Source organism: Lissotriton vulgaris, chromosome 1_1, assembly GCF_964263255.1.
Source record: "Lissotriton vulgaris chromosome 1_1, aLisVul1.2, whole genome shotgun sequence".
NCBI classification, from domain to species: domain Eukaryota; kingdom Metazoa; phylum Chordata; class Amphibia; order Caudata; family Salamandridae; genus Lissotriton; species Lissotriton vulgaris.
Window position 1 is genome coordinate 762766049 of NC_141685.1, and position 12966 is coordinate 762779014.

Genomic DNA, 12966 nt, shown 5'->3' on the forward strand with positions numbered 1-12966 from the left:
AATAAACACTAAATGTAAGCCCAGTTTTAAAACCTATATGAGATGTACAGAATAAATGAGGTCAACATTTGATCACCAGACGTGCAAACAGTTAGACTAGGAGTCTGCTGAATGCAAACCGGTATGTTTCATTCAAACTATTTTAGTCCGAGAGTCAGGATTTTTTTTGCTTTCATGCAAAACAAAGGTTTGTTGGTGATAGCATTTTGAAATAAGTCTGCTAAATGTACAAAGGTTTATTTCTTAAGAAACATTTATATTCTGTGCAATGTTGGGATCCCTTCTGTGCCAGTGCGGGTTAAAAATAAAAATATCAAAATTATTATACGTATACCTCAGAATATGCTGCTTAATTCAGTCAACACTGATGCATAATTTGGTCTTCTACTGTTGCATAATCTCAGTGGTTGTAAGTGATGCTCTATTGGAAAATATATGTAGTCAAAAGGTAACTCTTCTTAACGGGTATTTCACTGCTGATGTTCTCAAAACAACACAACCAGACACCAAATGAACTTTTTACACTTTATATTTTCGCAAATTACGAATAAAAAAGAAAGGCATACGTATCAAAACACTGTATTTTTTTTTTTAGTTAGGCCCTTATCAAATTTAACAGGAAATATTAAATAAGATTTGACACATTCTACCTGGCTGGGAAACGTGTCCCATGTACATGGGGGTCCAGAGCTGAACTACGGACCTTCAAATGCCATAATTTTAAATGACCAACAATGCTATCCAGTTGATTCAAACTCCTTTGACGAATTGAGAACACATTCAGTCATGATTTCTGGTTACCGCTGCCTCTGGGGTGACCTGAGCTACAATCACTCAAAGTGTGACACATTCAATATGATAAGTTATAATGGCAGATTAGACTATTCATGGTTTTTAGGCCTGTTCCATTTCTCGCAGCCCCATTAGCAACGCTAGCACTCCCTCATTCACAGCAATATGATAAGCTCTTTCCATACCACCTCAACCTATTTGTTGACATAAGTTTCAACTAGGCCACCCCATATCCCACCACTGTGCATACATACATACACAGTGGAGCAAATCAGTACCTTTGATCTAGCCCATTGACAAAAGACTTAGAACGAGGTTTTCACTAATTTGCAAAATATCCAAGGTGCCCTGGATTTTGCAAGATTATCCATCTTGCATTCAAATGAAGCTAGGCAGTAAGAATTGTAAGCTTTTGCCCTTGGACGTCCAGACAATGAGCTCACTAACAAACACAGACAAAAGCAGGAGCCCTGAATCGAGAGTAACTAACACTTGTGTTAGTATAATTAAACTCTCGGTCCATAATACCTTTATCAAAGCATAACAAAAAAACAGAAATAGAGGTGGCAGATTTGTTGTGTTCATGGATTCTAAAAAAGGAATAGAGAGAAGGTAGACAACGCCCACAGGGCGACTGTGGAATCAAGATTCTTGTTTGGTCTTTGTACCAGCAATTCCCACATTTATGCACAGCCGTAATATCTTGATGCCGTTACACAGTCTTCCTGGCCGTCAAGACTCGGACGATGGACCCTACGCCTCCGGCTGCCAAGGCCTGCAGAGAAAGAATCAGAGGTGAAAAACCCACAACTCCACAGATCCGAACCACATGCTATGTGCATTCTGACTCCTTCCGCATAATGAGGGAAAAGCCAATATCAGATCAGAGACTTACCTTTTCATGCCACTGCAGCAAAACCGCACTGCTGTTATCAGAGGGGCTCTCAAACCCTTTGTAGATGTATTTCATGAGCAGATCCACCCCGTTCTTGTCCAGTGACTGAACAGCCTTTTCTATGTCATTGGCTTTGAAGGAGATTAGCACTTTCAACACAACACCTTCAGCACGATCCTGCAGGCAAGGAAGCAAAGGGTCCAGGAGTTTACAAGCTTCACCGGGTCCTTTAGTCACAAACTTTTAAATGCATAAAGTTGTCAACAGGTGCCTTTTCAGAAGTTCAAGATGCTCACTAAATTCGGTCTACCTCACTCTAAAAAAGGCGTGTCAGGGGTATTCAGGATGAACGACACAGACTGTTTGACTCTCAAAACTAAGATAATCAAAGTAATCGTGCCATGATCAACCTGAACACGTGAAATCACCACTAGAGCTGTGAATAGAGTTGAGACACCATGATCATCTGTTTCATGGCAAGAAAGAGCATCTGTTAACACAAATGTTTAGATTAACTGAAGAAACTTTCAGTTGATAAAAGGCCAGGGCTGGGGGCTATTCAATCTGCGACCTCGACAGATGCTGGTAAACAGAATTCCAGCTGGATCATAAAGCAGGAGTAATGTAAAATCACTCGGGTTGCTACAAATCTAGCTATAGAAAATCCAACACAAATAGAATTGAGTATGAAACAATTAGTATGGCCACATCCCCAATTGCATCAAGGGGGCAAAAGGTCCTTGATGAAGTGCAACACATGCAAATGCCGTTGCTCCCTTGGAATCGGCACAAATTGACAAAAGTAATATTTAGTTACACACAGAATTGAGGGCTGTTCTGGCGCTCCCCTGGCCTCACCTTTGCAGACTGGTTCTTGGTGTTAATTGGAGGGTTCTTTAGCGCAGCCTGCAGGGCTCCCATCATGTTACCTGTACTATGGAATTAAGGAAAAGTGCAAAACACTAAAAGAATTGTCGGAGATTGGCAGAAATGTAGGGCAAAGCAACAGAGGAGTAAATGACGACCTAACAATTGCATGGAAAGGTGATAGCAACATGGATGAAATGTGAACAAACCATCACCTTTTTAATAGAAAAAGCAGGCCGTAAAGAAATGAAGGCAATCCGAGACAGGTTCTACAGGGTGCAACAAACGGCAATTGAAACTCTGTAACAATAGCTCAAGGAAGAGGATTTCTGACCACCTGTCTTCTGCTTTTATTTCACCTAATGTTGTTGGTCTTTGCTCTCTCATTTTTATGGGACGTGCTTAACTAAATCAGTGCTATAGAAATGACATAGAAACATAAATGCAAAAGTATATATATGATGAAGCAGTCTCACAATAATATGGAGCATGCAGCAAATCTCCAGTATGAAACATGGGATAGAGATCGGTGCACCTTGTAAGCACAGTGACATTTGAAGTAATGCACGCCCATCAAGTTAGGAAGGCAAAAAACTAAGCATTTATTAGTAATCTCTCAGCGATCAAAAAGAGCAGGGCCTATAGGTGAGATGGTAATGAGACAACAGGGAATTTCAATGTCCATAGAAGGAAGTCATTCAGTACAAGATAATCTACAACATGACCATATATATCCGCCAGTAAATAACGTTTATTTCAATAACTCTAATCCATACAACATATGAGACTACTGAGACTGATAGAAAGTATAATGAGAAGGAAGTGAGATATGGAGAAAACTATGTTAAGAACGACTACCTAACATTCGGAGAGCGCTTGTGAAGGGATCTGATTTTCTAAGAAGGGAAGCTCATGTGTTGCTAGAAACACGTTTCTCGGGTTCCTCGCCCCATTCACCAAATGAAATGGGTGATGAAGATCGATACAATTATGAGCCACAGTGAACAGTCACACTTTAACAGCTCATCTCAAATGGCGAATTATCTTGGATCGCGATGCGGCAGTGTGTTTTGTTGGTTACATTGGTGAATCAAATTTCTGGCCGTGCTAAGCATCCTGACCTCAAGTTCAATATGCATACCATTCCTTATTGGACATCATTCATGAGTCAGTGTAGTTTCTTCAACGCTGGTTTCAAATGCAAGTTTAGTGTCAAACATGACCAGGCACTGAGGCACTAATATGGCATTAATGGCCTGGGTAGCGCGTTCGGTCATGTGATATGTGGCTACTAACTAGGAATACATTCCTGAGCTGAAGATGCGGATCCATAGCAAGAGTAAAAGTGCAATCAACTATCACCTTGATAGTCCCGGAAACCATGTGGAGAGTAAGGTGGGGGTGTGGCATCTTAGTGGACAGTCACAAAAATGCTCTGCTTTTCCCATGCGTTCCAATAGGTCCTCTGTCTCGCACACAGTTTGGGTAGGAGGTTCACCTCAACCTTTCAGTGTCTATATCTAGCAGCAGGAACCAAGAGAGGAAAGAGAAAGTTAACCCAGCCATTACAGTGTGTCTGAACATTTAAGTTCTCAATGTATCCCCATGAGCATGTGCTGAATCCTCCGTTCTCTACTGTGGTTCTTGCTGTGACAAACTAACAGTTTCTGAGTAGGAGCTGTAAGCGCTCCTCCTCAAACTGTCACGGTGTGAGACACAGGAGGAAGATTCCCTGAAAAACAGACTTGTGAAGAAAATGTATAAACTGCCACATTTTCAACCTCACATGAATGTAGATCTTTTCGATTTCTAAATCCAGGCAGACAAAAATGTAAAGTCATATTCGGCGCATAAAACCTGTTGGTTAATACTGAAATCGTCAGTCATTATCGTACTGTAAAATACTGTTATTCCTCAGACCACCACTGCCGAATTTATTTCTATGCACCAGAAGAAAAGATTTGTCAAATAACACTCTGTCTGTGAATAATTAGTTGCACGCTATATAACGTTCTCGAAACCGTACATTTAGTTATTGGAGTTTTTTTGTGTGATGGAACATAGCAGTAAAACCGTCAATTACTGAAGTAAAATGCTTTCTTATAATAATTAAGTATAAATCCAACTGATTTTCAAAGTAGTCAATTAAAAGACACTTTTCATCGCATTACTAAGATATCTATTTTAGACATACAGTAGAAGAAACTTTAGGATCCAAACATACTTTTCTCTCGGTTTGTGTGGCTTTAAATTGAGCATACTTCATACTAGACTAAAAGACAGGCATCTTTAGTGTCTGGTTCTTGTGGGCGCCCTGTCAATGGACCTGTGGCTGTGTGGTGATTTTCAAATAATGTATTTTCATTATGAATCACAGCCTTGTGATGGGTACAAACAGCACACTAGAGTTTATTTAGAGACAAGACAAGTACTGATTAGGCCTTGTGGCTGCTGCTAATAACATTATTGCAGGCAACCAGGTGCTACTTTCTGTTGCTGCTATACTGATCCTCATTGACTCCAGACACAGAGACATTTTGTTTGTAAATGCTACAGTTCTGACTTTTCATACCGCGTCTTCTCAATCCTTGTACAGCTTCTTTCAGTAAGCCTGGACTGATTAAACAATCTCCCTTTGAGAGCCAAGTGTACAAACAGAGTATGTGTGGTATCCAATATAAAGCCATAAACCCTGCAAAGCAACCCCCAGATTAGTTTTTCTTAAAATGAGGCAAGTACACTAGGGGTACGACAGACCATAACCACACATTTTGATGGTTTGCAAAAATCTCCCTAATATACACTGACTCAGCCTTGTGGATCCAGGTTAACATTTTCAATATTGACATGAACGGTAACCAATTGAGATGCACCGGCCAAGTGAGACAAAGCACAAACTTATGCTTGACAGTTATCCTAACTGTGCTGATTGTATATCCGCTGTAAGCGGGTCTTGGAGTAATCTGGGCATTTACCATAATTGATACTGGATAGAAGTGCGGCTTTGAGTAAAGCTGCTATGGTCTAGATTGCTTGGAAGCCTTCATGCTTCAAACCCAATTACTATTTCGGACATATGACTAATTGTGGGCTAAACTCCGTTCAGCTGGAAAACCAGACTCTACAGCTGGACCGGATTTAGTAGCCAGGCCCACAAATCCAAGCCAGCTAAACAGGTGGAACAGTGGTGCTGAAGCATCCATGAGTAATAATCCCATTTCAGCCGTGTTAAAGGCCAGCTAGTTCTGCTTCATTCACAACTGATCTGCTCAGGCAATCACAGATGTTTTCTATTCCTCGATATGTGTGGAACCACTTATCACCACTTTGTCTGTGCAGCTTGGTAGCATTTACCTAGCTTATAAAAAATACACTTGTCCCTTTCCTTTGACCAGCAGGTCAGTAGGACTGTTTCCACCTGTTGTGGTATTATTAGGATCCTCAGAAAGATTTAATCCTATCTTTCCCCTGACGCCCGGAAGCAAGCCACCGTGGCTCTCGTCTCTTCGAGAATGGATTACTGCAAAGGACTGTATGTGGGCCTAAACAAGAGTCTTGTTCATCGCCTACAGATAGTGCAGAATGCTGCGGCCAGGATGGTTCTCAATCTTCCTAGCCTTTCCTCTGTATCCTTGGCCAGGAAAAACCTTCACTGGCTGCCCATCCAGTCTAGGATTTCTTTTAAGCTCCTCTGTCTTGCTCATGGGGCTATGTATGGCTCTGGTTCAGAGGGCATTAGGTCCCTCCTCCATTCTTATTCCCCCAGTAGAGCTCCCCGTTTATCAAATAAAAGTCTCCTTTTTCTTCCTAGATTTGCAAAAGCAAGATGGGGAGGTAGAGCGTTCTCCACTTTGGTACCTAAGCTCTGGAACTCCCTCCCCTCAGAACTGGTTGGACAACCCTCTCTGGCGCTTTTTCGCAAATCATTGAAAACCTGGTTCTTTGCTGAGGCTTACTCTTAGACTTTGCACCTGGTGAATTTAGAGTATTTTGGTCTGTCTGGCGCCTTGATGCCCTTGGGCTAAGTTGTGCGGTATAAGCCTCCCCTCACTCACTCACTCACTCTGCTATTCCACAAACTAATACACTCTATGGTAAAGAGTCTACTTATGGGCCTCCCTAAATAATGTTTCTACCCACTGACTAAAGTTATCCATTTCACCACTCAAACTCATTTTGTTTAGTATAACACACGGTCACCTGTTTTTTTGGGCATTGGTAGTGGTAGAGTTCAGAAAACAAGAGTCGCAGTTTAGCATAAGAGAAGGATTTTGAGAGATCTCTTGAAGTAAGAAGATTGCAAATTAGTTAAACTTCTTTAGGAAGCCTGTTGCAGAGATGAGGCGCACAGACTAAGAAAGATCAGCCTCCTATGCGGACCTTATGAAACCTAGGAGTAAGTAGGCAACTCAAGTTGGAAGACTGCGGTGTTCTCTATGAACAGTATCTCTCTAGATGTTTCGAAATAAACAATGGTGTCTTTCCAGAGATGGCACGATGGACTACATGGTGTGTTTTAAACATTATTCACTGTTGGACTGTAAGGATTGCTGGATTGCCTGGTAAGGCTGAAAAGAGGAGCTCCAACCATTAGACAGACGGATTGGTTTTGGATAACTTGCAGACGCTGATTAATAAGGATTTATATTCAGGTAAAGACTATTGCAATAATCCACTCTCTGCATAATTACGGTCAACATTGTGATAAAAAGGAGGATATTTTGAAGCTTTAGACCCATGTTGATAATCTTGTAGCAATTAGGATGTTAATATTAAAATCAGATGCAAAAAAATCAAATCCTTTACAGCTGTTTTATAGATTTCAGCAAGGTTTTTGACCATGACCAACGGGATCTTCTTTGGATGAAACTCAAAAACTGGGATATCCCTGATCCGTAACTTCGAGGCATTCAATTGCTCTATTCTAAATCTTGGGACAGGGTCAAACTCAACAACAAACGAACAGTCTCCAATGAAATTAGAATAGTGCAAGGAGTGACAAGGATGCATTTTGGCTCCAACTCTTTAATTTATTGATGAGCGGCTTAGCTCCTACTTTGAATGCTGTTGTTAGTGACGTGCCTAAATTGGGTCAAACTCACATTTCCTCCCTTATCTACACCGATGACGCAGTTCTTCTGAGTCAAACAGCCAGGGGTCTCCAAAGACTACTTGATGTTTTATCTTCACATAGCAATATAAACAGTATGGCAGTAAATTTCGAGAAAACCAATGTTGTGATCTTTGGACGAAAAAGAAGAAACTAGGTACATGGTACTTAAACAATCACCGCCTGTCTACCGCTTCTAGATACAAGTACCTCGGCTGTTAGTTAGATGATAAGGGTAGGCATTAATGCACAAGAACTCCCTTAAACCAAAGTGCGCGTCACTACTATTTGCATTCCAATCCAGTCTAAAACATACTGAACAACAATCCATAGATACCTTGCTCAAAATAGTCAAAGCCAAGCGAATTCCTACGTTAGCACATGGTTCTGAAGCCTTTCCTGGGAAATGGGGCTCCTTTTTTAACACATCCCAGAGTCAAGTCTTTAAATCCCTATTTAAACTCCCAAACCATTCCACAGCTGCTCAAATTAGATTAGAATCTGTAGTGTACTACCAAGTTTTAGCCCTAAAGGCTGGCACTCTTAAATATTTACATGTTATACAAGCATCCAAAGAAAGACCGCTGAAAAGTTTAATTTGGAAAGAAGTATCATCAATGAACCATAGAGTAGCTCGAAATTCTTGGGCGGTTACCCTTCATGAAGCCCGAAAAACTTAAAACAACTGCAAGATTACGGAATCTGAATCTTCCACATCAGAATTTTTAAAAGTGCTAAACCGCTTAACCCTAAAGGCACAATTTGTGCAAGATCGTCAGATCCTTATGGCTCGAAGGCATGCGCATCTGGTACAAAGAAGCTACAACAGAAAAGGTATTACATTTCTTTTAACAGATACTTTTGCTGAGCACTATAAAATAAAGTTCCGTCTTGTTAGGATGGGAAATTGTACATCACTCGAACTTTTACCCCCATGGTTGATAGGTCCAGTATCAACTATGTGTCAGCTGTGTCCTCAATCCCAAGACAATCTATCCCATTTTTTCTGTACTTCTCCGGCTTTAATAAACAACCCCTGGAAATTTCTACACCAGTTATGGATTTCACAAGGTTCTTGCACAAGTCAAGCGGCAGTAGATTTCCTGCTCAATGACGCTCATTCAAAGGCCATTTGTAATTTGATTCATCCCCTACATAAAACAGAAAAGTTGTTAAGAGCTGATAATTTGCCAGACACTTGCAGAGTATAATTGGCACCTCCTATCCCTTTTCCCATATGTGCTTTGGTAATTGAAGTCTGATTGCATGCAGTTTAATACTTACGATTTATACTTTTTTTACCATGAACACATGAATTATTGATCCACTGGTAATCAAATAAGTCTACTAATTTAATGATGGTTCGATTATCAAACATTGAAAAACAAATGAAGGAGTATCCCCCGATGAGTAGGTTGAAGTTTTTCCAAACGTGGAATGAATATTCCTTGTAAAAAAAACCTCACTCACCACCTAGTGGTGACATGCTTCATCATCGGGGTCCACCCTGGTGGCCTAGCGTCACCAGGGTGTGCTTCGACACCTGAAATGCAGTGGAGCAGGTTGTGAGGTGTAAGTGCAAAAGAAAATACAGTGTTAAAAATTGTCCTGGTTTTGGCTTTGTGAATACATTTTAATGAAAAAGCAACTGGACAATATTAAAATAATAAAGAGTGAGATACTGGAAGGGGAGTTACGACCTACGTATCTCAATTATGTGTTCATAGTGCATCGGTCCATTTTCAAACAGTCTTTTATATAGAATTTTCTTAATCAAATATGTAATACTGTTAATTCATTTAAAAGTCAATGACAGCTTTTGTAAAGGATTTTATAATTCTTTTCATACCATTTTTCTAGATCGTTTTTTTATCGTATGTAAACACAGTTTTTATGTGTCCTGAGTCTATAACAATAGTTTTAAAATTGTTGTGAATCATGTTTATGATATGTTTTGTATTCACAACTGATCCATTTGTTTTATAATGTCTTATCAAATTTTGCAATGGCTTTTATTAGCTGTGCAAAAACAAAAAACTAGAAACTTGAAGCTGTTTAAGGTGAAAAGAACAAGAGGGAATGATCAAAGCAAACAGCCAGTTCACGAGTGAAACATCATTTTTTATTCATAAACTGTGAACCATTCTTGATGGTTTTGAGCACGGGCAAAAGTTAAGAAGTTAAAAGGTAGGTTGCCAGGCTGAGTGTATCCAGTAATGAAGGTTTTGGTCTTATCTATAGTCAATTTGAGTCAGTGCAGGATAATTCAGTGTTGAGCTACTGAGGCAGTTCTGAACAATAGGAGCATATTTAAAGTGTGAGCTCAGTTTGAATAATAATTGTGTATGGTCTGCATATGTATAAAGGTAACGCCAGTGGCAAGAGGTGTGTATATATACATACACACACATACATACATATATGATACAGTAAGAGTTACGCACCTTGGGGGCCCCCACAGGTAATGTCCACCGCATCCTTCCCACATGTGTAAAGATGATTGTAGTAACAAACCTAGGCACTCTACAGACTACGAATATATTTAAAGCAACTGAGACCTTGTCCGACTACCTGGCTGACTCTTTCACACAATACACTCCAACCAGTAATCTCTTATTTGCCAATCTGACTCTCCTACCAATAACCAAAGCGTCTCATGCAACATCCAGGTTCCATCGTCTGGGTCCCCGTTAATGGAACTCCCTACCTACTGACACCAGAGCTTATTCCTCCCTCACTGAATTTCACAGTCTTGAAAATGCACCTGATGTGATCTGAAAAGGAAAATTGCATTACTGTACTTACATTTTATTTGCGTCATTTATACTTTTGTCTAATGTTTTGTAAATTGCTTTCCCCTCGAGTGCATACAACTCCTTTGTAAAATATATTTATAGTCCGTTCCGCTAAAAACTAAACAGTCTTCAGATAATTCAACTGTGACGAGTTTCTACTCCAACTCAAATTAAAATTGGCACGAACAATGAAACAAGAAACAAATTTCCGACCAATTGCAGGGTGTAACATGGACGCCTGTTTACACAAATGAAATTTATTCTATTTTACTAACTCCCACACCAGACGTGCCTCTTAATGAAAGATGAAACATATTACTCCTTTATGCCAACAACGGTCTTTCGCAACAAACCATCTTGTTGATATAGCATGGAACAAGGCCCAAATACATTAAAGAAGAGGCAGGGACATGTGTAGGTAAATGAGGTCCCGGGCTGCTCCAACAACCACAACAGAGAAAAGGCCCAAACAAACATTATCATAAAAGAACAGCCGGTTTTAAGGGGAAGGTTTGGACATTTCTAGCCAAAAGTATCAACGCAGCAACATTAACGAGGGCACCAAGAAGATGAGGCAATCTCTTGCAGTCTATGAATGCCTTTATTTCAATTAAAGAAGGACTAAGAGAAACATATGTAAAAAGTATTGCCTTTGCATGCACAATCTCATCAAAAGGTCTTGATTCAAAGCATGACATGAGTCACAGCCTCGTAAAAGGAAATGATGCCAAGTAGTACAGGCTGGAATCTTGACGAGCCACTGTGCCCAGTTACCATTAGAGACAATGATGAAGGATAATTAAACAGACTGCAACCCAAGAAAGTACTTCATTACCACTGTTCCATCTTGTATATCTGTTCTCATCCTACCTCCTTATAAATATTCCCACGCTTTGCTCCCAACTTACATTTTGTAGGGCCTACTATTAGAACAGTGCGAGAAATCAGTTATAGCTCATATTAACAGTGGCCACTCTCCCCGTCTTAATCACTACAGGTTGACATTTGGTCTGCAATATTACTCCAAGAGAGCAGAATCTGAGATCCAGCATTAAACACGAACTATTGAGAACGGGAAAAAGACACATAAAAACTCTACAGTGTCAGGTAATAAAAGCATGAGTCCGCAGCGGTACAATGTAGAGACCATCTGTTGATCAATGTCCATTAAGGGGAGTGGCCCAAATATCATATGGTACAGGCCAGGGCCAATAAAACAACCTAAAGACTAGGCATCTTCATCACATTGCTGGCATCCTCCACCAGCTTTACAACTGAATCGTACTGTACCAAGGGAAGAACAGGAGGTAAAATCCCCCTGGAACCTAAAAAGATGTCAAAGAAAGGCACAGCGTACCGGCACACAGAGCTTGGGCACCTCGAGCAATATTACATACTAACAAGAAACCTCAAACTTGCAGAACATCTGAAAAAGTCAGAAGAGCAGACTACAATCAAATACAGACAAGGTTACCACTGTCTGGAAAATCTCTGGCCACCATCGAATAGACCTGGAACAGAGAGAATCCACAATCTTTGCAATGTGAGATAACAAGGGACTTTAGAACACTTTTTTGTCCAAACACTCATTCTCCATATTCTTAAGGGGTAACTCCCCTTCGTACTTGCAAAAACACCGGAAAGGGTGAGAGGGCGGCAGAACATCGGAGTACGGGTTGCTCGAGAACACACAGCACCAAGCAACACACATTTCACAAAATAATCTATGAAATCTGCAATATTACAATGTGTCCAGCAGCTGGTTATCTCTAGGACCCGCTAATGATTTTTCCACATGATCCACTTCATTGGAGTAAGTATATACTTGGACATATTAATCAGAAATGGTAAAAGATGGGCACCCAACGCTACCCCGTCCCCATGCAGTGGTATAATTAGCGCCGCATCCATCACAGTGGCATGGTTATAACGCCCCCTTGACCCAGACACAGGTACTGTTGGAAGGATATCCCCTGATTGCTGTGTCCACCTCGCCCTCGTCCGGTCCTCCTTGGCCCTCTCCAGCCTCCTCCTCGTCCACGAACTTATTCTCATCATATTCATCAACGTCCACCTTCCGGAACCGAGCAGAGGATACTGTATTCTTAGACATTTCCGGAAGCAATAGGTGGCACGGGAGAGGGCGGTGGCAGAAACGAGCAGCACCGGCTTAGAAAGTGAGTGCGGTCCGAACCGAAATCAGAACTTAGACGCACTACACGGGGGCAAGGCGAACGTGGCAGCCACAGTGGGTCCCTCTGGCTCGCACGGACAGGAGCCACTCACTTCCGCATTCCGGCAAGCGAGTATCACGGGCGGGGCAGAGTTTCATTCACGCATGCGCCGCCCCAAGGCTCCCTGTCCTTATTTGGAGCGGCATAGCAAGGCAGCCAGGCACGGAGTCGCCCATCGCCCATGCGCGGCGGCGCCCTCTGACAAGAACCGGCTTGTGCATGTCACGTGCGTGTACTACTGCTTTGTGGCATTTTAACGCGTGCGCAGAGAGG

General features: G+C 41.2%; 1 protein-coding gene across 1 annotated transcript; it reads right to left on the reverse strand.

The window, feature by feature from the left end:
* Window positions 1-514: 514 nt before the first annotated feature.
* On the reverse strand, window positions 515-12764 carry ARPC5 (actin related protein 2/3 complex subunit 5). Its single transcript, XM_086955779.1, has 4 exons — window positions 12429-12764; window positions 2546-2617; window positions 1688-1864; window positions 515-1567 (listed from the first exon to the last, which is right to left on the reverse strand). Exons 1-4 carry the CDS (start codon window positions 12570-12572, stop codon window positions 1505-1507), a joined length of 456 nt encoding a protein of 151 aa, XP_086811905.1. The 5' UTR covers window positions 12573-12764; the 3' UTR covers window positions 515-1504.
* Between the last annotated feature and the right edge of the window lie 202 nt (window positions 12765-12966).

Excerpts from the sequence above, each read along its gene's own strand:
- ARPC5 (XM_086955779.1), bottom strand. The coding sequence starts at position 12,572 with ATGTCTAAGAATACAGTATCCTCTGCTCGGTTCCGGAAGGTGGACGTT. Across the intron at positions 1,865-2,545 it reads CCAAGAACCAGTCTGCAAAG|GATCGTGCTGAAGGTGTTGT; the intron begins GTGAGGCCAGGG and ends CCTTGCCTGCAG. Across the intron at positions 1,568-1,687 it reads TGCTGCAGTGGCATGAAAAG|GCCTTGGCAGCCGGAGGCGT; the intron begins GTAAGTCTCTGA and ends CTTTCTCTGCAG.